At 53.6% G+C, this 25,738-nt stretch overlaps 1 protein-coding gene across 1 annotated transcript in view; it reads right to left on the bottom strand.

Annotated features, from left to right (window-relative positions):
• Positions 1–9,506: 9,506 nt before the first annotated feature.
• Positions 9,507–25,738, bottom strand: part of LOC127030050 (nck-associated protein 1-like) — a 39,936-nt gene continuing 23,704 nt past the window's right edge. Inside the window, exons 19-22 of the mRNA XM_050915959.1 lie at positions 25,424–25,559; positions 24,788–24,868; positions 10,592–10,685; positions 9,507–9,535 (exon numbers count right to left, since the gene is read on the bottom strand). Coding sequence (XP_050771916.1) covers positions 9,507–9,535; positions 10,592–10,685; positions 24,788–24,868; positions 25,424–25,559 — 340 coding nt within the window. The remainder of the gene's footprint in view (positions 9,536–10,591; positions 10,686–24,787; positions 24,869–25,423; positions 25,560–25,738) is intronic.

Here is a 25,738-nt window from a genome sequence, read left to right as displayed (position 1 = left end):
CCACCAGCTGTGCCTGTGTGAAGCCTGCTCAAAGAGATACTTTGTATAAAACTTGTTAAACATTAATTGACTCTAAGTGCCTGTTCTCTAAGTGACACTTTGTAGTCACTACTTTACTTTGTAACTGCCCCTGTAAGCTGCTAATTGGTTAATTGACTAGGCACGCAAGCCGCCAATTGACTCTGTGCCTCAGGCAAAGCGGTGTAATTGCTACTTTGTAATCACTGCGGTAAGCCAAAACAGTAGCTGTTAGAGACCCCTACCCTTTGTCACTTTTCTTCTCACTTTATTTTTCAATAATAAAAGACAGGGAGTCACATAAACTGGTAACACCCCACAAGGTAAAGAGACAGTAAACTAGATGGAATTAAGATAGAGAATGTATGCGAACGAGTGCCTAGTTTAAATGATGAATGAATGGTTAGGGAGTTACCAGTCTGAAGAAGACGGTGTCAAGTGGAATCAACCAGATGACCCCCGGAGGGCAAACTGGAATCCACCCCAGCACCTCAAAGGAAGGAAAAACAAACATCTGACAACATGGAGCCAGCCACCTGCTGACTGATTTAACAGCAGCAGAATGAAGCAACTCTCATGACCTAACATAGGGAAAAATTCCTATAAAACTGGACTCTGAAGAATAAGGGCTTGGAGTCTCTGGTTCTGCTACCACCCTCCAGGAGCATCAGGTGCGCACCTGACCCGGACTCGGCTCCACTCTTGTGTACAGGATACCTGGCCAGTATTGTCACAAGCAGCTTTCAGGCTGGTAACTATAACGTCTACACAGAACTTGTATGAGTGATTGTGCGAATGAGTGTATATACACACACACACACACACATACACACGACACTGGCCTGGGTCTGTCACTATACATATAGGTGACATAGCATAGTGGTTAAGAGCGCTGCCCTTTGATACGGGAGAGGGGGGTTCAAATCCCAGCTGGTACTCCTAACGCATCACCTTCCTACCTCAAATATGAGAGCAATACGACCTAGGAGAGTCATATCGGCTTGGACGTCGGCCGGATTAACAAGGTCTGCACCAGATGTTGAGGAACCAGGACAATCTGACAATAAGTGGGCTACTGGAACAAACTATTCATGGATGAGACAAGAGAACCTGGAAATGATGGAATGCTACTATAACAGTAGACCTAAGGAGAGGGGATCTATGAAATGTAGGAGGGGACTATGGATAGACAAAAGACCTACATCCACACTTACTGAGAAACAGCTAGTTACCCAACGCTTCAACATAGTAAAGAGGAAGCTGCTCTCACAGCTTGAGATAGACCAACTCCACATTACATCCCAGATTCAACAAGCCTGGAAGAACAAGTGGATGTGCAGCCCACTCCTGAAGCTGAAACGTCACTGCCACCCCCTTCATTGCAGAGCACAGCAGCTGATATGAGGCATAAGATCATGGAGAAACTAGCTACAGTCAATCCTTGAGACCAATTACCAAGGCTCAGTGGAGAAGTACCACCAGATAGTATGTTAGAAGATGCCAATAGAGCCCTCCTGACAATCCCTACTACCACCATAACTCAAGCCAATGAACTGGTATACACTACAGCCTCTGTAATCCTGGAGATGCTTGGCTATACGATCAAGAAGAACAACAGTATGTACCCACCCTGGAAAATGAGGTTGGAGGATAAGACCAAGGCGACTTGGAGAGAAGTTAGTCAGCTGGTGGAACTACAGAAGGGTGTAGAGATTAAGGATAAGACTCAGCTACTGAAATAATATAAGGGCCTGACTCCATCTGAAGCCCTAGAGACTGCTAAACAAAGGCTCACAGCACTGGCTACCAGGCTCAGGAGATACACTAGGGAAGCAGAGGCCAAAAAAGTAAATGCCCTGTTCTCTAAAGAACCATCTAAGGCGTTGTACTCGCAGTTACAGTGCAACAACACAATGCCAGCAGCAGCAGAAACTGAACAGTACTGGAAGAACATAGGGAAGAAAGAGAAGACTCATAACACCAGTGCAAAGTGGCTACAGGACCTGAGCACAGCAATCTCCCAGAACAGAAACCAGTTACCATCACAGTAGAAGACATCCAGCTGCGGGACAAGAACATGAAGACCTGGACCAGACATGATCCACACCTACTGGCTAAAGAAACTAACAGCAGTGCATGAACACCTAGCAGCACAGATGAACCAGCTGCTGGCAGCAGGCTCCCACCCAAACTGGCTAACACAAGGAAGGACAGTGCTGATCATGAAAGACCCCTGCAAGGGAATAGAACCGGCCAATAACCTGTCTCCCCACAACATGGAAAATCCTGTCAGGTATCATAGCCGCCAAGCTACAGGACCATATGGGCCAGTATATGAGCACAGCTCAGAACGGCATTAGGAACAACACCAGAGGTTCAAAACACCAGTTGCTCATAGATAGAGCAGTCACTCAAGGTCTAGACAGACCAATCTGAGCACAGCCTGGATTGACTACAGGAAAGCCTACGACTCAATGCCACACACGTGGATCTGTGAATGTCTGCCGCTATACAAAGTCAATAGGATACTAAGGATCTTCCTCAAGAACTCAATGGGACTATGGAAGACAACACTGGAAATCAACTCAAGGCAGCTTGCACAAGTGGCCATCAAGTGCGGCATATACCAAGGTGATGCACTGCTGTTCTGCATAGGCTTAAACCCCCTCAGCCAGATAATTACAAGGACTGGATATGGGTATGGGTTTAGGAGTGGAACTACCATCAGCCACCTCCTCTACATGAATGACATCAAGCTGTATGCTAAGAATGAATGAGACATCGACTTGCTAATCCACCTGACGTGGATTTACAGTGAGGATATCGGGATGTCATTCGGACTGGAGAAGGTAGTCACGTCTGATGAGGTGGAGCTCCCAGCGGGCCACATAGCAGACATACAGACCAGCTACAAGTACCTTGGCGTCCCACACTCACATGGAAAACACAATGAGGAGGCAAGGAAGACAGCAACATCCAAATATCATCAAAGGATAAGACAGGTCCTGAAGAGCCAGCGCAGTGGGAAAAACAAGATCCACGCCATTAACAGATACGCCCTGCCGGTTATCAGATACCCTGCCGGTATAGTGAGCTGGCAAAGGAGGACATGGAGGCTGCCGATGTGAAGACCCGGAAGCTCCTCACAATGCATGGAGGTTTCCACCCCAAGTCCAACACCCAGAGACTGTATACCAGCCAGAAAGAAGGCGGGCGGGGCTTGGTGAGCGTCAAAGCCACTGTCCTGGACGAAACCCGAAGCATCCAGGAGTACATCAGTAAGAGGCCCCTAAAGATGAGCTGCTGAGAGAATGCCTGAGGCAGCAGCATACATGGGAGGAAGACCAAGCAGAAGAAGTGCCATGGCAAGACAAGATCCTGCATGGGATGTACCATCGACAGATAGCTGAGGTGGCTGACATTGGGAAATCCTACCAGTGGCTGGAAAGGGCTGGACTAAAAGACAGCACTGAGGCACTGATCATAGCAGCACAGGAACAGGCACTGAGCACCAGATCCACTGAAGCAGGGGTCTACCACACTAGAGAGGACCCAAGGTGCAGACTGTGCAGAGAGGCCTCAGAGACAGTCCAACACATAGTGGCAGGATGTAAGATGCAGGCAGGAACAGCATACACTGTGAACAGCACAACCAAAGTGTCTGGCATTGTGTACAGGAACATCTGCACAGCGTATGGGCTAGATCCTCCCAAGACCAGATGGGAGATTTCACAGAAGGTTGTGGAGAATAGCAGGGCTAAGATTCTGTGGGACTTCCAGATCCAGACGGACAAGCAGGTACTGGCCAATCAACCAGATATCATGGTAATAGATAAGGACCAGAAGACAGCAATGGTGATAGATATAGCAGTGCCAAGTGACAGCAACATCAGGAAGAAGGAATATGAGAAAAGTACCAGGGCCTGAAAGAGGAACTAGAGAGGATGTGGAAAGCGAAGGCCAAAGTGGTCCCAGTGGTGGTAGGAGCACTCGGGGCTGTGACTCCTAAGCTGGGTGAGTGGCTCCAACAGATCCCAGGAACAACATCAGAGCTCTCTGTCCAGAAGAGCGCAGTGCTAGGAACAGCTAAGATACTGCGCAGAACCCTCAAACTCCCAGGCCTCTGGTAGAGGACCCGAGTTTGAGGAAGACACATACCACCCATAGGGGTGAGAGGGTTTTTTTTTAATACACACACACACACATATATATATATATATGGGTATAAGAAATAAGTAGTAATAGAAATAAGTAGTCATAGGAATAAATAGACAAACAACATTGTTTACTGCTATCTTTTGTTTTATTATGGTATTTACAATAAATGTGACAAATGTCTTGTCCCCTTTAATAAGATCCTGCTAGTTTTTATTGGTCTAATATAATTGGTATAACATTTTGGTGGAGAATAGCGAAAGGGGGATTATTGATATTTTTGCCTCACTTATTGTAAACCAATCTGTGTGCACACAACCGGCTCTACAGAGCACGGTTCTATTCTTGGTTAACCAGACCTGCTGGCCTCCGGATAGGTAGCAGGAAAATAAAGAACTCATAAAATTGTTAACAAACCTGCTGGCCTCTGGATAGGTAGCAGGAAAAGAAAGAAAAATCAGGGGCAGCAAGAGGGTCCCAGGGACCAGCCAGTGCTGCTCGCTAAACAAAATTAAAAATGTTTAAGAAAAGGCAAGGGAAAACAGTCTCAGAGGGAGGAATGGAGTCAAAAGTAGCTAAATGGAGTCACCTTTTATTAAAGAGATAACTCCTTTTAAACAAATCCTTCAAAGATATAGGCACAGTCCTTGGATCGAACAAGCCCTTGCAGATATCTGCACCATTTCGGACCTAGAGGATAGATTGGCCCAATATATCCTCATATGCAAACCCCTAACTGTGGCAAAAAGAGATGCCGCAGGAATCTGGCTGCTATGGGAGGCATGTAATGACAGCTACCTCCACCTAACAGCCTGTAAAGAGGAGAAAATATTTCTAAAAGAAAAAATATCCCAATTAGAAAAAGGGGTAGAAAATTGGAAAGTGATGGCAACAAATTCTCACAACCAAATGGAAATAATAAAATAAGTGTTACAGGAAAGTAAAAGTAAAGAAAGATTCCTGATGGACCAAATGACAGCCTTCACAGAATTAGAGAAAGAAAATCAGGCTTTGATCAAAGAAAACCAGGTCCTACAAAATATGGTTAAGAAATTAACATTAGAACAGGGCAAAGCCCCGGGAAGCCATACCCACTGCGATTCTATTATTAAGCAGTTGAAACACAAATTAGGTTTTGTGACCCGCCAAATAGCAGCTGTCACATCAGGAGAATGGAACCCAACCACATGTAAAATACAATCGGATTGGGAGACAGATATTTGGGACCCCCGGGAAATTGGAGAGAAAGATATCTGGCATGACCCACAAGAGGGTCTTGTGGCTCCGGTGGCAGCCATAGAACGGCGCTCTGTGACCACCCCAATAGACAGTGCGGGGAATCAACAGGTCACCACCATTCCAGCATCAGCCTCAGACTTAAAAGCAATGGTTGACAATTTTGGAACACTAAATAGAGGAACCTTTTCCCGAGGGTGTATCAATGCCATCCTGTTGGCAGGAAGAGAAGCACTCACCACTCAGGAAATGTATCACCTCATGGGCATATGTGTGGCACCAGAAATACGAGCAGCCCTGGACCGCATAAGAATTGGCGCTGGTGATAGTGAGCTGGCCCTAATGGCCACCTTTGGAGAACAGATAGGCAGGAGAAATTTTATTGCCCAAGCCGTGGCTTCTACTCAGGACACAAACGAAGATCCTGAAAAATCTCACCCGGTGGGCCCTAATGCAGATTATGGCTGGTTTAGTAACCATACCCGCTAATACGGATTTAGATTTAATCCCCTTCTCCGTACCATCTCTCAGGGATTGCACTGCCTCACTACTTCCCTATTATTCAGGCAAGCTTGCCATTTGGCAGGACGGGCACCCTGCCACCGTAAGAGAATTAAAAGGGATGGTACAACACATAACTACCCACACCGGACCAAAGCCCAATATTAAAAAGGAAAGGGTGGCATACATGGCGGCAATGGAGCCAACAGTCCCCTATTCACGTGAAAGTGGAACAAAGGGATTTTCAGGATCCCGCGGAGGGCACTCAAAAGTCAGATTCAGGGGAAGGGGGAATAACCAGTCTAGGGGTCGGCTGTACCCAGACCTTCAAAGATCTCAGTCAGCCAAAGGCAGTAAACAGCCGGAAAAACCCGTCGTTGATGTGCGCTGCATGGCATGGAGGCTATTATTACAGATGGAAGGAGCTAGACAAAAATGGGATAAGGCCCCTTTGGCCGATATTATAACAGAGATTCTTAGATTGCAGGACCAGCGAGGAGGCGTATCGGGGTAACCACCCCAAGCGCTCCTTTAGATTGTCAGGAATACTCCTAGGGAAGCCCACTGGACGTGGAACCCCCACTTGGCATAGGAGCCCAACAGTGGAGGTTTATAGGAGAATTAACCTGGGATCCAAGAGGAAGACCCTATATCTACGTCCAGCAGGGAACTCAAGCTCCTATGATGGCTCTAATTGATACTGGAGCTTCCGTCTCTCTAATTAAAACCGCTCCTCTAGCAGGAACAAAAGGGCAAAATATGATATTACACTCCTTTCTGGGAAAACCCACCACCGGACAAGAATGGGTGCAGGTACCATTCTCTGTACAAGGATTCCACACCACTGGCAATCTGATTCAGACAAAACATATGACCGATGCCGAGATCCTGGGTACGGACTGGTTGTTCAAAAATAACATTATTATTGATCTCCCCAGAAGCGCTCTATGGAGACTGGAAACCCTTCCCCCTTATCTCCCTACAGCAAGCTGTGATAAGTTTGTCAGTAACAGAAGTGATAAACTCATTGCTGTGCTCAGAGCAGAACAGCAGGAGAAGTGGCGTTCTAAATTCCCCACGGTCTGGATCCAGAAGAAAAAAGATTGTGGTAGAATTAACGCTTGTGTTAAAATTGTAGGTGAACTGGTATCCCCACAGAAGCAATATCGGTATCCCAGGGAAGCAGAGACACAGCTCGTCCAAATTATTCAGGACCTGGAAGAGCAGGGAGTAATTAGAAAAACTAACTCACCTTTTAACTCCCCTGTCTGGTAAGTCATGAAGGCAGACAGGCAATCCTGGAGACTAACCATTGATTATAGAAGAATCAACAAAGGAAGTATACCCATGGCCCCCATCGTGGCAGATATGACACAGGTCATCCAAAAGGTGCAAACCACCTCCAGGTATTTTTCAGTTATAGATCTGGCTAACTGTTTCTTTGCCATCCCATTACATCCTGGTTCACAGGACCAGTTTGCCTTCACCATCAGAGACCAGCAGTACACATTTCAGCGCCTACCCCAAGGATTCCAAGACTCTCCAGCTACACTGGTCTACAATTTTTGAGAAGTCGTCTGCTTCAGAGATCAAATGTGCTATTTATTATGTATTTTGATGTGCTGAATTCAAATATGACAATTAACACAACTGATTGGCTACTGTTTCTAAGATATTTAAGTTTTTACATTTTATGTCTATGTGTATTGTGTAGATAGTAGAGTTTTAATCATAAATTGTAAACCTAGGTCTTTTCATGTATTTAGGGTTGCTTTACATGATAATATTTCACCTGTCCTGTTTATGTAACACTTTAAAAAGCAGCAAAAGGGTTGTTATATAAATAAAATTTATTATGAAACAAAAGGCAAAAAACTATTCTGTACATAGTTTAGTCCTATTCAGTGTCTACTCGGCGCTTCTTGGCTTGTCTCTTGTATTCATTAAATGGAGCATCTCTTGGCACTGTCCAGCAATAGTCTGCAAGCATTGATGGGCTCCATTTGCCCTGATAGCGTTTCTCCATTGTTGCCATGTCCTGGTGAAATCGCTCGCCGTGCTCGTCGCTCACTGCTCCGCAGTTCGGTGGAAAAAAAATCTAGATGAGAGTGCAAAAAATGTATCTTTAGTGACATGTTGCAACCAAGGCTTTTGTATGCCTTGAGGAGGTTTTCCACCAACAACCTGGAGTTGTCTGCCTTTTGTTTCCAAGAAAATTTATTGCCACTAACTGGTAGGCTTTCCATGCCGTCTTTTCCTTGCCACGCAGTGCATGGTCAAATGCATCATCTCGAAGAAGTTCACGAATCTGAGGACCAACAAAGACACCTTCCTTTATCTTAACCTTGGAAATTTTCCACGGAGGTACTTGAAAGCTGCTTGCGTTTTGTCAATGGCCTTGACAAAGTTCTTCATCAGACCCAGCTTGATGTGTAAGGGTGGTAACAAAATCTTCCTTGATTCAACAAGTGGTGGATGCTGAACACTTTTCCTCCCAGGCTCCAATGACTGTCAGAGTGGCCAATCTTTCTTGATGTAGTGGAATCTCTTGCACGATTATCCCATTTGCAGAGAAAACAGCAGTACTTTGTGTATCCAGTCTGCAAACCAAGCAAGAGAGCAACAACCTTCAAATCGCCACAAAGCTGCCACTGATGTTGGTCATAGTTTATGCACCTCAAAAGTTGTTTCATGTTGTCATAGGTTTCCTTCATATGGACTGCATGACCAACTGGAATTGATGGCAAAACATTGCCATTACGCAGCAAAACAGCTTGAAGACTCGTCTTCGATGAATCAATGAACAGTCTCCACTCATCTGGATCGTGAATGATGTTGAGGGCTGCCATCACACCATCGATGTTGTTGTAGGCTACAAGATCACCTTCCATGAAGAAGAATGGGACAAGATCTTTTTGACGGTCACGGAACATGGAAACCCTAACATCACCTGCCAGGAGATTCCACTGCTGTAGTCTGGAGCCCAACAACTCTGCCTTACTCTTGGGTAGTTCCAAATCCCTGACAAGGTCATTCAGTTCACCTTGTGTTATGAGGTGTGGTTCAGAGGAGGAGGATGGGAGAAAATGTGGGTCCTGTGACATTGATGGTTCAGGATCAGAAGTTTTATCCTCTTCCTCTTCCTCGTCTGACTCAAGTGAGAATGATTCTGGTGCATCAGGAACCAGCAGTCCTTCTCCGTGGGGTACTGGGCGTATAGCTGATGGAATGTTTGGATAATGCACAGTCCACTTTTTCTTCTTTGACATACCTTTCCCAACTGGAGGAACCATGCAGAAGTAACAATTGCTGGTATGATCTGTTGGCTCTCTCCAAATCATTGGCACTGCAAAAGGCACAGACTTCCTTTTCCTGTTCAACCACTGGTGAAGATTTGTTGCACAAGTGTTGCAGCATCTGTGTGGGGCCCACCTCTTGTCCTGATCTCCAATTTTGCAGCCAAAATAAAGGTGATAGGCTTTCTTAATCATAGTGGTTATACTGCGCTTTTGTGATGCAAAAGTCACTTCACCACAAGCATAGCAGACGTTATCTGCACTGTTTATACAAGTACGAGGCATCTCTGCTCACTTTGGCTAAATGTGTCGCTTTGCAAAATCAAATACTGACAAATAAGAGAGCACGACACTGTATGATTTCTAGAGCTGATATAGGGCAATTTGTTCAGCAGAGTGATGTAAGCTTCGTTATGATTGCATCATCCATGACTTCTAGGAATAACATGATGTAATTCATATCATGTATGATGCAATACCAGCTTCAGATTGCATCATTCATTGTTTTGCCTAAAAAGCAAGTACTGTCCAAACCCAGTCATAGATTTATTCATAGATCCAGTCAAAGATGTATTTTAGTCATTTCTGGTTTAAATTGAGATCCCTTCCCTTTATAACTCACTTATCCTCGCCATTCCCAAGTCAAGGGTCGTATATACTGACTCAATAGCATATCTTGAAAACTAGAGCCAATCAACAATTTTAAGCATCATTTTCGTTCTCAGTGACCCAGAATTAATAAAGTTGGACTACATTTATTTCAGAAGCATTTTGGCTGTGGAGCAGTGTAACAAGCCCTTAATGAAGGGAACGCAAAGGTCACTATCATCATTTCCATTTTCCAGAGGGGAAACTGAGGCACAGAGCAGGGCAGTGACTTGCTCAAGGTCACCTTAGCACTTGTATCGTCAAAGCACTTGGCTAACTAAGACCTGGTCCTCACTGGAAAGTGTCCTGTTTTGGGTCTGTCAGGTGTGGGGAGTGATATTGTACTGATATAGTCACACTGGCACCAGCCTTAGGGGGGATAGCGGTACTGACATAAAGCCTCTTTAAACTGAAATAACTGCATTCATGCTGGGTGGGAATGTACTGCTTTGACTAGACTGGGAGTGTTAAAACGCTACCACTTTCTAGTGTAGACAGGGCCTACCCCCTCCAGAGCCCCTCCTTTGTGGAAGCTGAGTATTGTTCCAGACACAAATGTCTCTAGCCTACGTGTGTGTGAGCTGGGACAGAAGCGTGTGTCACGATTCACAATCACATGTTAAAACACGACTGAATGTGCGAGTGCAGCCAGAACCCAGGGCGGTGTCAACGCTGGGAGACTGGGCTAGAGGGACTCTGCTGTGACCCGGCCTGGCAGCTCCCAGCCTGGCTCTTACCGGTCTTCAGGTTCGAAAGTGCAGTCACCAGGGCTGAGTCAATGTCGCATGGGATCCCGGCAGCCGTGGCCAGCTCAAAGATGCTCAAGGTGACCTGCGGGAAAAGCCAGGAGAAGGGAGGGTGTCAGCAAGGCTGAAGAGCTCCCAGGCTCCCTCGCTTCCACTCCATGTAATGAACCAGCTGCATGTTTATGGGGAAAACACGGCAGCAGCTGTGAGCGCCTGGTCAGCAGGCCGTGGGCAGCTATCAGCCAGGAAGAAACAAGCCCCTTCTGCCACATATTGCCACAGCCTCCTGCAGCAGGCTAGCAGGGGCCAGACAGACCTGTTGTTCCCCCAGGAGCGTCTCCCTTCCATGCAGAGGAGCTGGGGGCCCAGAGCCCACTGGGATGTGGACACTGGAATGTGTGAGGCACCAGAGGGTGAAGCAAATGGAGCCTGGTGGGGGTTGCAGGAGGCTGTGGGGCAGCAGTCGGGACTTTCTCCTTGGAAACATGCAGAACACAGTGGAAAGGAGCAGCAAGCTGGGACCAGCTGCTGAGAGCGCTGCTCTCTGGGGTGTCCCGCAGCACAGCAGGGAGTTACTGGACCCAAACTGTGGCAGAAGTGTCTTGATATTAGCCCCTGCTACAAGCCCCTAGTTTAGACACGATTTACACCAGTGCAGCTGGCTGGACGGCCGCGTCACAAAGGGCTGCCCCCCAAGTATGGACCTAGGGTTTCAAACAGGAACATAGCTCCCCCATTGCACCTCCTGTGCCACCACACTGCTATTTTTAGTGCCCTAGCTTGTAGAAAGCTAGCGCATGTAGATATCTCTGAGCTGGGAATTACGCTTTGCAGCAGCCACAGAGACCCCAAGGAGTGGATTAAAGCTAAGGTACTTGAGACAGGTGCCTGCCCCAAGTCTGACTTTGCCATGCCCTGTGTCCAGCCTGGAGCTTGTGCCCAGCATGACCGCGCTGTGCCCTGTGTCCAGCCTGGAGTCTGCACCCAGCCTGACCATGTCGTGCCTTGTGTCCAACCTGGAGCCTGCGCCTAGTCTGACCACGCTGTGCCCTGTGTCCAGCCTGGAGCCTGCGCCTGGCCTGACCGCGCTGTGCCCTGTGTCCAGCCTGGAGCCTGCGCCCGGCCTGACCGCGCCATGCCCTGTGTCCAGCCTGGAGCCTGCGCCCGGCCTGACCACGCCATGCCCTGTGTCCAGCCTGGAGCCTGCACCCGGCCTGACTGCGCAGTGCCCTGTGTCCAGCATGGAGCCTGCACCCGGCCTGACCGCGCCGTGCCCTGTGTCCAGCCTGGAGCCTGCGCCTGGCCTGACCGCGCCATGCCCTGTGTCCAGCCTGGAGCCTGCGCCTGGCCTGACCGCGCCATGCCCTGTGCCTAGCCGGGAGCCTGCGCCTGGTCTGACCGCGCCGTGCCCTGTGCCTAGCCGGGAGCCTGCGCCTGGTCTGACCGCGCCGTGCCCTGTGCCTAGCCGGGAGCCTGCGTCTGGTCTGACCGCGCCGTGCCCTGTGCCTAGCCGGGAGCCTGCGCCTGGTCTGACCGCGCCGTGCCCTGTGCCTAGCCGGGAGTCTGCGCCTGGTCTGACCGCGCCGTGCCCTGTGTCCTGCCTAGAGCCTGCGCCTGGCCTGACCGCGCCGTGCCCTGTGTCCAGCCTTGAGCCTGCGCCTGGCCTGACCGCGCCGTGCCCTGTGTCCAGCCAGGAACCTGCGCCTGGTCTGACCGCGCCGTGCCCTGTGCCTAGCCAGGAGCCTGCGCCTGGTCTGACCGCGCCGTGCCCTGTGCCTAGCCGGGAGCCTGCGTCTGGTCTGACCGCGCCGTGCCCTGTGCCTAGCCGGGAGCCTGCGCCTGGTCTGACCGCGCCGTGCCCTGTGCCTAGCCGGGAGCCTGCGTCTGGTCTGACCGCGCCGTGCCCTGTGCCTAGCCGGGAGCCTGCGCCTGGTCTGACCGCGCCGTGCCCTGTGCCTAGCCGGGAGCCTGCGCCTGGTCTGACCGCGCCGTGCCCTGTGCCTAGCCGGGAGCCTGCGCCTGGTCTGACCGCGCCGTGCCCTGTGCCTAGCCGGGAGCCTGCGCCTGGTCTGACCGCGCCGTGCCCTGTGCCTAGCCGGGAGCCTGCGCCTGGTCTGACAGCGCCGTGCCCTGTGCCTAGCCGGGAGCCTGCGCCTGGTCTGACCGCGCCGTGCCCTGTGCCTAGCCGGGAGCCTGCGCCTGGTCTGACCGTGCCGTGCCCTGTGCCTAGCCGGGAGCCTGGGCCTGGTCTGACTGTGCCGTGCCCTGTGCCTAGCCGGGAGCCTGCGCCTGGTCTGACTGTGCCGTGCCCTGTGCCTAGCCGGGAGCCTGCGCCTGGTCTGACTGTGCCGTGCCCTGTGCCTAGCCGGGAGCCTGCGCCTGGTCTGACTGTGCCGTGCCCTGTGCCTAGCCAGGAGCCTGCGCCTGGTCTGACTGTGCCGTGCCCTGTGCCTAGCCGGGAGCCTGCGCCTGGTCTGACCGCGCCGTGCCCTGTGCCTAGCCGGGAGCCTGCGCCTGGTCTGACTGTGCCGTGCCTAGCTAGCAATGGTTGTTGCATTTACACAGACTCTGCCATTGGAAGAAGCTGCTGTGAAACGGCCCTGGGATCTCCACAGGAAGGCACGTCTCATCACAGGTGAGTGCCACTGTGGGGGAGGGGTGCATCAGCGAGCAGGTCGTTCCCCCACCTCCATCAAGTCCAGTGTCAGAGAAGTCCCATCCCCATCACAGCATCAGTATGACACAGACTGAGCCAGGCAGGTATGTCACCCTGATGTCCAACCATCTGCTCAATATCTCCCCAAGGGGGGTTGTGTGTGGTCTCTGCCAAAAGCTAGGCCAGCAGAGGGCCATGGCTACTGCCAGATGTCCGTACAGGACACAGTTTGCGAGAGATGCAAAATGTAGACTGTTAGATTGCAAAACTGCTGCAGTGAAACCTGCCACCTGAGGTGAGGGGGTGTCTCGGGGCTAACACCATCCACACTGAGAGCACTGGACCCCCGTGCAGACAGCCCTTGGCTCACTGGCTCCGCGAGGTGAAGACATCAGCATTTACAAAACCCAACCAACCCAGGAGAACGTTCTGGGCAGGGAGACAATCGGAAGAGCCTGTAACTGTACGAGAGCAGCCAAAATGGCACGAGGTGTTACCCACTGCACAGGAGAAACTGCCGGCGGGTGTGTAAGGTGGAGCCCAGCTCTCTGGACTGGACGAGCGCCACAAGGGGGAGAGAGACCGTATTAGGACGTCGCTCGTTAACACACACTGGCTTGGATTGCATTCCATCGTTTCTTTTAGCGGTAACCTTGTTTCCAAATCCTTGGACTTGCTTTTAGCTGAATCGGTCTCAAGCTCCGTTAAATAAACTTCCATTTGCGTTTACTAGACCCCTGTCTAAGTGCCTTGTGCTACCCAGAGTATTGAGCCGAGGTGAGACCCGCGCCCTGGGCCCTGTTTCCACGGAGGCAGAGAACCAGTGTACGCTGCGGGTGTCTGGAGGGACTGGGCACTCAAGTGTAACAAGGTGGGGTATCAGCTGCCAGTCGCAGAAGGAAAGAGCAAGGTGTTGCCAGCTGTTGGTGGCTGGGGACCATTTCTGCCCATGGGCGCAGACAGGGCTTTCTCCGCTGAGCAGGTTAGTGATCCCCTTGGATGCCTCAGGTAACCCCCAAGCAGGGTGACCAGATGTCCCGATTTTATACGGACAATCCCAATTTTGGGGTTTTTTCTATTATGGGATCCTATTACCCCCCACCCCGTCTCGATTTTTCACACATGCTGTCTGGTCACCCTACCCCCAAGTGTCACAATTAGCTGGCCCTCGAGCCCCAGAGAGACCCCTTTATTCCTCAGGAGGGCAAGGGCTGAGGCTGGGAGATAAGAGTCTTAGCACCGAGCATCTTAAGCCCAAGTTGTGAGGGACAAGGAGCCCTAAGAGCAAGGTGCAGCCTCACAACGTCCCCTAGAGACAGGCTGTGAGGGTCAAGCCCTAGGCCCTGTCACAAGCTGACAGGATCTTTAAGGGGAGACAAGGCACAGCCGCCACCTAGACTGATTAGCTGCTTCCAGGGGTAAAAGTAATGTACAGGACTTACCGGTAGTGCTGGAGTCCTGAGGGGGCATGGCCTCATCCGGAAGAGGCATGGCCTCTCAAGATTTAAAGGCCCTGGGGCACCGGCTGTGGCTGGGAGACCCAGGGCCTTTACATCAACCAGGGGCTCCCAGCTCTAGAGGTGGCTGGGAGTCCCCCGGGGTTCAGGGGCAAATTAAAGGGACTGGGGGTCCAGCTGCCAGGGGGAACCCTGAGCTTTGTGGGGCTGGGGCAGGGATTTAAAGGGCCCAGAGCTCCTGCCCCTGAGAGGAGCCCCAAGCCCTTTAAATCCTGACCCCAGCCCAGCCGCCAGAGCTGCGGCGGGGATTCAAAGGGCTCTGGGCTGCCTGCAGCCGCGGGGAGCTCTGAGCCCGGACCGGCTTACTTTCACCTCTGGCTGCTTCCCAGCAGAGACCTGGTCCATATAAAGGGCTCAGCTCAGGGAGAGACTCAAAGGAGCAGCAGGCTGCTCTGTACAGAAAGACTCACCTTAGCTCCTAGCTGGAGAGCCTGGGGAGTGTGGAGCTGCAGAGAGCAGCCCGTGGGAGCTGGCCAGGGCTCCACGCAGAGCAGCTCTGGGAGTCTGTGCACTGTACAGGTGTGTCTGTGCTATGTCTGGGAGTGAGCGACTCTTCTTGCTGCTTCCTGGTGCCTCCAGCATGACCCTGCCTTTCCTGCTGCTCCATTCCCTTACTCAAAAGAAACACACTGAGAACAAACCACAGCCTTTTCTCTACCTTGAGCCTCCAGGTATCTACGTTAACTGTATATAAGTGCCTGGAGCGTGACCCTTAGCTAACCTGCAAACTGAGTATAGATCCGGCCAACTATGCCACTGTGACGCTCCCCAGCAGTACCCAGACCCTTCATGACCACTTGCTCTTAGCGTGAGAGTCTTGTCTGTGCCTGCTGTGGATCAGCTCCGTGACTCCACCAGCCTCTGACAGGACAAGCCCGGCCTCCCAGGCCTGCCCCGGCCTCACCCTGTCTGTACAGGTCAGCGATAGGCATATACCAGCCCTGAGTCCTCTGAGCATCCCTCTGGATGACACACCAAATAAGAGACATATCTCAAAAAACAGGACAGGTGGCCTCCCTAATTAGAACTAATGTTGGGCATTAAAGGTGACCCCGGCACAGGCAGAGTGCAGCCCTCTGGCCACACGTGGCTGGGAGAGGATTCTAGTCCTTAAAGGATCCCACTGATCCCCCATGTGTTCTGTCCTCGCTGTGGGAAGGAGGCAGGCTCCAGCCTATCCCAGAGGCCTCACCAAGAACACAGGGATCTAGGGCCATGGAGGGCTGGTGAGTCTCACCTGCTGGGAACTCTGGGAATCTATACCGGGCTGCCCTTTATTTGAAATCAGCATGATAAACGGTTGAGAGGAACAATTGACATGCCCCCTAGGGTAGGAGGAGATGCCGATCCAGCCCAGATACAGGAGGGGTGGCATCCCTACCCAGCCCAAGTTACCTAGCCCAGCCAGGCTAACCCCAGCAGCCCCTGACCCACTAATGACAGCTCAGTCAGAGGGGCAGCTGCCCTCAGACTGAGATGCATAGCGGGACTCGTGTCTGCTCTGCAAGGCATGACGCTGACCAGCTCTGGCTCCCAGCACTAGGCCATTCATGACCCACCACAACTATCACAGTAGCCGGCTGACGGAACCTCTCCAAGTCCTCTCCAAGCCCCCGTGACATACTGGAGTGTGCCGTAGCGGGAGCTTTCAGTTGTCTCCAGTCCACTAGGTCTTCGAGCCTCTGAATCCAGGCTGTCTGGCAGAGTGCAGCCCTCTGGCCACACGTGGCTGGGAGAGGATTCTAGTCCTTAAAGGATCCCACTGATCCCCCATGTGTTCTGTCCTCGCTGTGGGAAGGAGGCAGGCTCCAGCCTATCCCAGAGGCCTCACCAAGAACACAGGGATCTAGGGCCATGGAGGGCTGGTGAGTCTCACCTGCTGGGAACTCTGGGAATCTATACCGGGCTGCCCTTTATTTGAAATCAGCATGATAAACGGTTGAGAGGAACAATTGACATGCCCCCTAGGGTAGGAGGAGATGCCGATCCAGCCCAGATACAGGAGGGGTGGCATCCCTACCCAGCCCAAGTTACCTAGCCCAGCCAGGCTAACCCCAGCAGCCCCTGACCCACTAATGACAGCTCAGTCAGAGGGGCAGCTGCCCTCAGACTGAGATGCATAGCGGGACTCGTGTCTGCTCTGCAAGGCATGACGCTGACCAGCTCTGGCTCCCAGCACTAGGCCATTCATGACCCACCACAACTATCACAGTAGCCGGCTGACGGAACCTCTCCAAGTCCTCTCCAAGCCCCCGTGACATACTGGAGTGTGCCGTAGCGGGAGCTTTCAGTTGTCTCCAGTCCACTAGGTCTTCGAGCCTCTGAATCCAGGCTGTCTGGGGGCAGCAGCACGAATGGCAGGGCAATAAGTGGAAGTGGGACCCCACCTGCCTAGCGAGGAGGCTGGGCCTGGATCCAAAGAGAGGGGGCAGAGAGGAAATGCCCCCCAGAGGTGACAGGCAAGGCAATGCCAGTGCCAGCTGCATCGCTCTTCTGTGCAAGCCTCCCTCTGGTAACTGGCTCAGCTCTAAGGCATCCGGAAACCTACTGTCACTCTCATGGCAGTTGCTGAGCTGACAGGCTGTCACCGGGTAGGACACGCCAGCGACACTGAAGAGGGCTGTGAATGGCACCGAGAGAGGGAAGGCTCAGCCCAATCAGCGTATCTCACCAGCCAGCACCTGTCCCAGACACAGGGCCCGGCTACACTAGGGAAGTGGCGCTTTGCTGACACTGGACGGGTGAGCTGCATTCCATCCCTCCGTGCAGCAATGCAACTGGGCACTAGGCTGCCCCAGATTTGCCACGACCCAGTGTGACCCGCAGAGCCCCTTCCCAGTAAGAAGGGGAGAGCCTAGCATGATCTGGCCCTAGGTCCAGCCCTTGGAGGTTCCTCCCCTACCTCCATCTCTGTCAGAGGCAGCCACACGGGCTCTTTCTCTGTCTGCATCATGGACCTGAGAGACCTGCCAGGAGCTGGTACCAGAGTGGTGGCAGGTAAATCCAGGGCAGTGGGGGGCAGGGCTGGCAGTGGGATGGGATGGAGCAGTGCAGCAGTGGTAGGTTCCAGAGCTGGTGGGACATGAGTGATCCCACAGCCCTTACTGCTGGAGGGGCTGGGTCCCAGCGTCTCAGTCCAGCTTCTAGTGGCCTGTGCCCACTATCTGGCCTCCTGGTTGGGATCTCAGCATCCCTGCTGGCTATGAGCAAGCCCTAATCCTCAGGGAGGAGGAGACTGATGGGGGCTGGATGGGCTGCGCCCGCTGGGGAGAAGCAGGGGGACGGGGGTGTCCAGGCTCTCCAAGGACAGGGCCTGAATTCACATCACTCAGATGGGCTTGTTCTTTAGACAGCTTAAGGGAGAGATGCAGGCAGCCCAGAGAGAGACAGACCCACAGACCTGACACTGAGTGAGGCAGATGGACAGCCAGGACACACACATACTCAGATGGACGGACAGCTGCCTTCATGTCTCAGGAGCCGAGCTCATGGTATGGAGCAAGATAATGAGCTCGTACCGATCGCTCCTCCCTTTGAGCTGCTCCTACAGGAATCTGGGGCTCAGTGCTTGTGCCAGGAGGAGGGAGGCAGGACTCCTGGGTTCCATTCCTGGCTCTGCCACTGACCGACTGGCGACCTTTGGCGAGTCACTTCCCCTCCCTCTGCGCTGCAACTTCCCCCACTGCAACATGGGGATAACAAAGGAGCCCCTCCTTGTGGGGTCATTCATGTCCCCAAGCGCCAGGCCCCCGAAGCCCAGGCTTGTTTGCACTCTGCTGCTAAGCAGCAAGTCGTTCTCGGCTAACTCAGCTGGAGCTCCACAGCACCAGATGTGCCACAGCCCCAGCGCGTACATCAGAGAGCTGATCCCCCACGTGTGCTCCAGCACGGCCCCTGCCTGGCAGCGGAGCCAGCTGCAAATTCCAGCATGACACAGCCCCCGCAGCTTGGCTTCCTTTGCCCCTGTGTCAAGCCCCAAGTCACGCCTGGGTGGGGTGGGTTTTCCTGCCCTCAATGTCCAGCTCTCAGCCTCAGCCCCAGCCACGTTATCGCCTCGCGATCTGGTAAGGCCCATTCGGAAGTGCTGAGCCTGTGATTACTGTCCTTCCATGCCTGCTGGAGGTGAGTGTGATGAACTAGGAATGTTCTTAATGTTTTCTCTGAATACTGTGTTGGTGCCTTAGTGTCCCCATGGCAGTTCTTAAGTATTTGGCAGAGCAAAGGGCCAGCGCACCTAAATGCCTGACCCTCTGTCTCCTAGCAACTGATGGCCTGGGTCCCTCCTATGCAAAGATGCCAACTGAAGGTGTTGGAGACAAAGAGATCAGGTGACCTCCTGGCCCGGGGAAAGGAACTGAGCAGAGGAGGAGGTTGTTAGTCTGGAGTTGACTGGGGATGAGGAGTGAAGTGCAGACATGGGGTCTGGCTCACTTCCCCCCCGGAATGGACCCGGCCGAGGGGTCCGGTTCGCTGTATCTACAAGCTCTATTTTAGACCCTGTTCCTGTCATCGAATAAACCTCTGTTTTACTGGCTGGCTGAGAGTCATGTCTGACTGCAAAGTGGGGGTGCAGGACCCTGTGGCTTCCCCAGGACCCCGCTGGGGCGGGCTCGCTGTGGGAAGTGCACGGAGGGGCAGAGGATGCTGAACGCTCCAAGGAGAGACCCAGGAGGTGAAGATGTGTGAGCTTCTTGCCCTGAACAAGTCTGCTCCAAGGGAGAGGAGGCTCCCCAAAGTCCTGCCTGGCTTGGTGGGGAGCAGTTCCAGAGCATTGCCCGCTGACTCCGTGACAGTGAGTAACCCCATTACCATTCTCCTCACCCCTCCATTCTGCTGGGAACCTCCAGTCCTACTTCCTTGTAATTGCTCTGTGGGTCTGGAGGCATTCGCTCCCTCACTACCAGTGCAAAATGAGTTCCACTCACTCCTTATCTGTGCTGTATTGCTGATAATAAAGTCATTAACTCTGTCAATGAAAAATCACCTTATTTACATCCCGCTGGCCCTTCTCCATCCACTGGCTTCACTGAGTGTGCAAATACAGGATCACTTTGTTCACTACTCTAATGCAGCCACCTCTGGGGTTGAACACAGCAGCAACACAACAGGAGAGGGCCCCTGGGCGCACAAGGGAATATTGGTGATGTTGCTGAAATCAAGACCCACCCCAGGGCCAAACCCAAACTAAATACCAACCTAGTTACACATCCATGGGTCCAAAATGGAGAATCAGAATATCCCTGACCCAGCCTGACATCCTAACCCAGCGTCTCCCCGAAGATCATGGGAGAAGGATAACCCAGTTCCCTCCCATTTCCAGCTTGACTTTGTTTGAAGATCTGGCCCCACAGCACCACCGCGCAGTTCCGACCTGCCTGAAAACCCCAGGTTAGCCCAAAGGAGCCAGCATGGCAGCTTGCCGGACCCATCCCACCGTCTCTGAACACGCTCCCGCCCGTAACACGGTGCTCATCCCAGCTGTACAGAGAGGGGCTCCCCTCCAGCTCTGCCCCGGCAAACACAGCCCCAGACAGCCCTGTCTTTAAACTGCCACAGCACAAGGCAGCACCTAGCCAGACGTCTAATGTGCTGTCTGCTACTGCCCCCAGGGGCTCATGCAGGGTATGACCGCCCTGACCCAATTAACCCAGGTGCTGATATTCTCCTGGCTCTGCCTGGGCTCTTCCCTGCAGATAACCCCACACTGTCCAGAGACCCAACCCTCCCCAGGTGTTTCTCAGGCCTGCCCCCTGGCTGGTCCCCATCAATGGCCCTGGGAAGCACAAGCAGTAAAACAGGACAGCACCTAGATACATCCATCCCTTCTGCCTGTGTTGGCCGAACTCCTGGGGATCCGCGGCGGTGGCGACCATCCCCTCCAATGTGGATCAGGACACATGGCTGCGTCTCCCAGCCCCACACACCTGGGTCTTGCTCCCAGCAATGCTCCCTGCCCACTCCCCACTGCTGCTTGGACCCCAGCCGAGCGGGCATTTGCATGCAGTGTGCTGGCAGATTCATGGCCTCTCCCTCTCCAGGTCCCTCAGTTCAGGCTGGACCCTCTGGCTGCTAGAGGCACCGAGTGGGCATCCCTGCTCTTTCTAGCCAGGTGGCTGCTGACACCGTGCTAATTCTACTGCAGCAGCCAGTTCCTTCCTCACAGGTTCTCCATGCTCTGAGGGTGCAGCCCAACCCCCTGGGGAACAGCAGAGGGCCTGGCTCTGCCTGAGGGGAGAAGGGATGGCTGGGGACAGAGCTGCAATCCCAGCTCCACCTTCCCCACTGCTCCTGCATGCTCATCCCCCATGACAGTGCCACAAGCCCAGCTCTCAAAGCACTGGACCAGCCCAGCCCTGCCTGCACAAGGACATTGGAGGTCAGTGGAGGACGGGACCCAACCAGCAGCCCCAGGCAGCTCTTTCCAAAGCTGTATGGTTCTTGGCTCCCCTCCATCTCTCACTGATCATCACTGGCTCCAGCCGCCTTAGCCCAGCCCCATGGTCCATCTGCCAGGTGCAAGTGGCATCCAGGCCTGGAGTGACTCATTCCACATCTGACAGGCCTCAGCATGATAGACGAGCTCAGCCTGCAGGTGGCAGGTGTGTGCTGCCATCACAAGATCCCGTGGCCACCGCCCTTGTGTGATTTGCCTGAATCTAACCAGGGTGACAGTCATCCCCGCATGGGGTGCGGCGCAGGCCAGTGGGCCACATGGCCAGATCCAATGCCCTCCTCTCGGAGCTGTGAAACCCATCTTGCTAAATGGAGCTGGAGTGGGATTCCCAGCCCCCTGTCCATGGCTCTGAAAAATGAGCAAGTGCTGGCATGTGCCTCTCTGGCAGTGTGGGCACGTTCATACTGAGCCAGTCCAATGCCTGGCCACCACACCCCACTACTTGACTGTCTATGGACTGCTGTACAGTAAATACCCCACAGCACCTCTGCATTCACACCCAGCATCATTAACTTACACCCTGCCCATCATTCACACCCTGCATCATTAACATACACCCTGCCCGGCATTCACACCCTGCCTCATTAACATACACCCTGCCCAGCATTCACACCCTGCGTTATTAACATACACCCTGCCCGGCATTCACACCCTGCATCATTAACATACACCCTGCCCACCATTCACACCCTGCATCATTAACATACACCCTGCCCACCATTCACACCCTGCATCATTAACATACACCCTGCCCACCATTCACACCCTGCATCATTAACACACACCCTCCCCACCATTCACACCCTGCATCATTAACATACACCCTTCCCGGCATTCACACCCTGCGTTATTAACACACACCCTGCCCAGCATTCACATCCAGCATCATTAACACACACCCTGCCCACCATTCACACCCTGCATCATTAACATACACCCTGCCCAGCATTCACACCCTGCATCATTAACATACACCCTCCCTGGCATTCACACCCTGCATCAGTAACATACACCCTGCCCAGCATTCACACCCTGCATCATTGACATACACACTGCTCTGCATTGGTGCCATGTGTCAACACAAAGACCTTGCTCTTCTCTGCATTCACACCTTGTGTGATTTAACACACACCCTGCTCTGCATTCACACCCTACATTAACAGACTCCCTGCCCAGCTCTGCATTCACACCTTGTGTCATTAACACATTGTCACAAGCGTGGGGGAACACAAGGCCCTACACCCCCGGCTTCCTGCAACTCACCATGACTCTCAGCCAGCCAGTAAAACAGGCTTATTTAGATGACAGGAACACAGTCCAAGACAGGTCTTGCAGGCACGGACAACAGGTTCCTCCCCAATTAGGTCCATCTTGGGGTCCCAGGGGCACCACAGCCCCATTGGGGAATCAGAGCCTCGTCTGCGCTTCCCTCCATTCCTTAGCCAACTCCTGAAAACTCCCTCTCTCCCCCCAGCGTCTCCTCTCCCAGCCTTTGTTCAGCTTCCTGGGCAGAGGTGTCACCTGGCCTCTAACCCCTTCCTGGGTTCTCATGTTACATGCTCAGGTATCTTTCCTCAAGGCCGGTCTCCCATCCCCCAGTGCAGACCGTCCTCTCAGGCCAACACTCCCCACTCAGCATTCACAGACCACATTAAGAACAGTCCCAGTTCGTCACACACATGCACAGCCCAGCTTTGCATTCACACCCTGCATCAAGACACCCATCCTGCTCTGCTCTGCATTCACACCCTGCATCATTAACACACACACTGCTCTGCTCTGCATTCTCACCATGCGTCATTAACACACACCCTGCTCTCCATTCACACTTTGTGTCATTAACACAGGCCTGCTCTGCTCTGCCACTATCCTCAGGCCGACCTCTCAAATATCGATACTAAGGATGGGTCCCATCTAACAGGCATGTCCCCTTGGTTTCCACGAGGACCCCGCAACACCAGCTCCTTTGGGCTGAAAGTGGGGCCTAGCCAGGAAAACACAATTTGAACTGACACAACCCTGTGAGCCGCCACCTTGGGAGGGACCTACCACACCAGAACATGCCTGTCCGCCAAAGCCAGCAGGAGCCCACCGTGCTCACACATCATACCACCCCCCAGGCACCAGCGGGGCAACAAGAGCAGTATGGACCAGTCAGCGTCTAACAGTATCTGCAAATCCCCGTTCTGCCCACCTAGGAGCCACCCACGCTGAGCCCAGGGCAAACTCTGGCTCACAGTTTATCGAGTCTCACAATGTGCTCCAACCCCAAGGACACAGCGTGTGTTCAGGCCTCTCCACACGACAGAATATCCCCAGACCCTGCCACCCTGTCAGCGCAGTGTCTCTGTTCAGAGCAACGGTGCAGGGCTGAGCATAACACGCCACATGCCTCTGCCTAGCCCGAGAGAGGCCCCCAGGTGACCTGTGGCATGTCAGGCTGCCTGGGCACCCACTCTCCAGAGGAGACTCCACTTCCACCCAGGGCTGGAGGTCAATGAACCCGCCAGGGCCCCCAACACAAGATTGTCTGGCCAGGGCAGCCCTTGGGACTGTGGGCTGCTGAACCGCAACCCACTGACGTCAGGGGAGTTTTGCCACCGAGGCCCATGGGGCCAAGATGACACATTCCCAGAGTGCAGCTCCGGCCAGCCGCCCTCTGGTAGCGGAGCCCCCTGGGGCTTATACCCACAGAACAGCCTCCCAGCGAGGCCCACCCAGTCCTGGCACTGGAGTGGGAGTTGGGGGGCGTTTCCATTTCTTACCCTGGGTCTCTGCACCATTCGAGGCCTGGGTTCCCTCAGGGCAGGGCAGAGGATTCGCGGTGAGCTCTGAGTGCTCCTCTGCTCTGCAGCAGACGCGATCACTGGCCCAGGCACAGGCAACCACTAGCCCCCAGCTCTCCTCACCTGGAGACTGCAGTGACTGATCTGGGGAGGCTGCTGCTGGCTGGGACGATGCTGAGAGCCCTATGGACACTGTATCATGCTGAGCCCAGGCTCTGCAAGGCGACGGCTCGAACAGACCCAGACCCCCCTCTGCGGCAGGCAGGCGTCCAGCATTGCCATCTCTGCAGCATGGGCAGAGGCTGAACTCAGGCCCAGAGTTTCCATCACGCTCATGGATAAATATTAACTCAGGTGCCGAGGAGAGAACTCTGGTTCATGCAGCAAAACCCCTCACCCATCCTCAACTGGGTCTGCAGACCCCCGGTGGCTGCTCCTGAGAACCTGAGCCAGGTCAACCTGAGCTGTGATGCAGGTTGGAGGGGAGCTGGGACTTTTGTCTCCTGGGGGAAGGGGCATCTCCCATGTGGTTGGACAACCCCATCCCCAGCCCACGATTAGGGCTGTGGGGCCTGGCACACACTGCCGCACTCTGGATCCCCAGCTGGGGTAAAGGCCCCTGGCAGGAGGAGAGATGCCCGGGCCAGTCACTCCAGGGCCCGGATGTGGACAGCAGGGGAGGCTGCCTGTGCAGCAGCCCAGTATGTTCTCTGATCTGCCCGCCTAGCCACAGAGCCCACCCACAGTAGAGAGAAGCACAAGGGTCATCCCCACCTTTATTTCCGTGTCTGGGGTGACAAAGTCCTTCAGGCACTCGATGGGGCCCATCAGGAACAGGCAGCGGTTGGAGAAGACCTGCAGAGAGAAGAGAGCCACCCCTTGAGATAGCAATGGACACAGTTCGCCCCCTCTCATGTAGCAGCCCCAGGCACCCTCTGGGGTGGGACGTGGCAGCTCTTTAACAACTGTCCAGTAGCCAAGTGCAGGAAAGGAGCAATGCAATGCTTGAGGCTCGACAAGCACCGCACAGGTGTTAGCCAACAAACCCTCCCCACTGACCCCAGAGAGGGGCTGGGGCCAGTTACTGTCCCTGCTTTCCAGAAGCCACCTGGGCAGAGCTGTCCAGAGACCTGTCCTCAGAGGGATGTGGGACACTCACCACCCCTGCCCAGCCACGTCCCCAGCATACATGGGGGGGGTCAGTGACTCCCCTCCATCACAGCCCCATAATGCTCCAGGAAGAGTGTGAAAGGCCTGCCCCACACAGCTCCAATGCTGCCTCTCAGGCTGGTGCACAGTGGGGGCAGCCAGCTCCTGCACCCTGGCCTTGAATGACCCCCCCACAGACATGCTGGCCTAGGACTCACTCAGCTTCACTCCCCCCACCCCCACCAATAGGCCAGCACCCACCTCACGAAGCCCACTCTGTGCCATGGAGCGGAAGCTCAGGATCCCCCCGATGATGGTCATTCTTTTCAGCACATTGTCAGCAGCTGGGGGAGAGACGGGGTGGGGGGTGAATCGCGAGGACACACAGGAGAGAGGGCTGCAAAACAAATGGGGTACAATGTACCCTTGGGACTATGCCTGGGAATTAGCACCCCTCACCCCAAACCTGAACCCCCCTCCTGAGCCTCCAGCTCTGCCAGTACCCCTCACTCTAACCCTCAGCCCTCCCTCCTGAGCCCTCTCTGCCAGTGCCTTCACCCCAACCCTCATCCCCCT

This window comes from Gopherus flavomarginatus, chromosome 10 (assembly GCF_025201925.1).
Source record: "Gopherus flavomarginatus isolate rGopFla2 chromosome 10, rGopFla2.mat.asm, whole genome shotgun sequence".
In the NCBI taxonomy this organism is placed as follows: Eukaryota; Metazoa; Chordata; order Testudines; family Testudinidae; genus Gopherus; species Gopherus flavomarginatus.
Note: the sequence above shows the minus strand (reverse complement) of the source record. Positions and strands in the feature narration are given on the sequence as shown.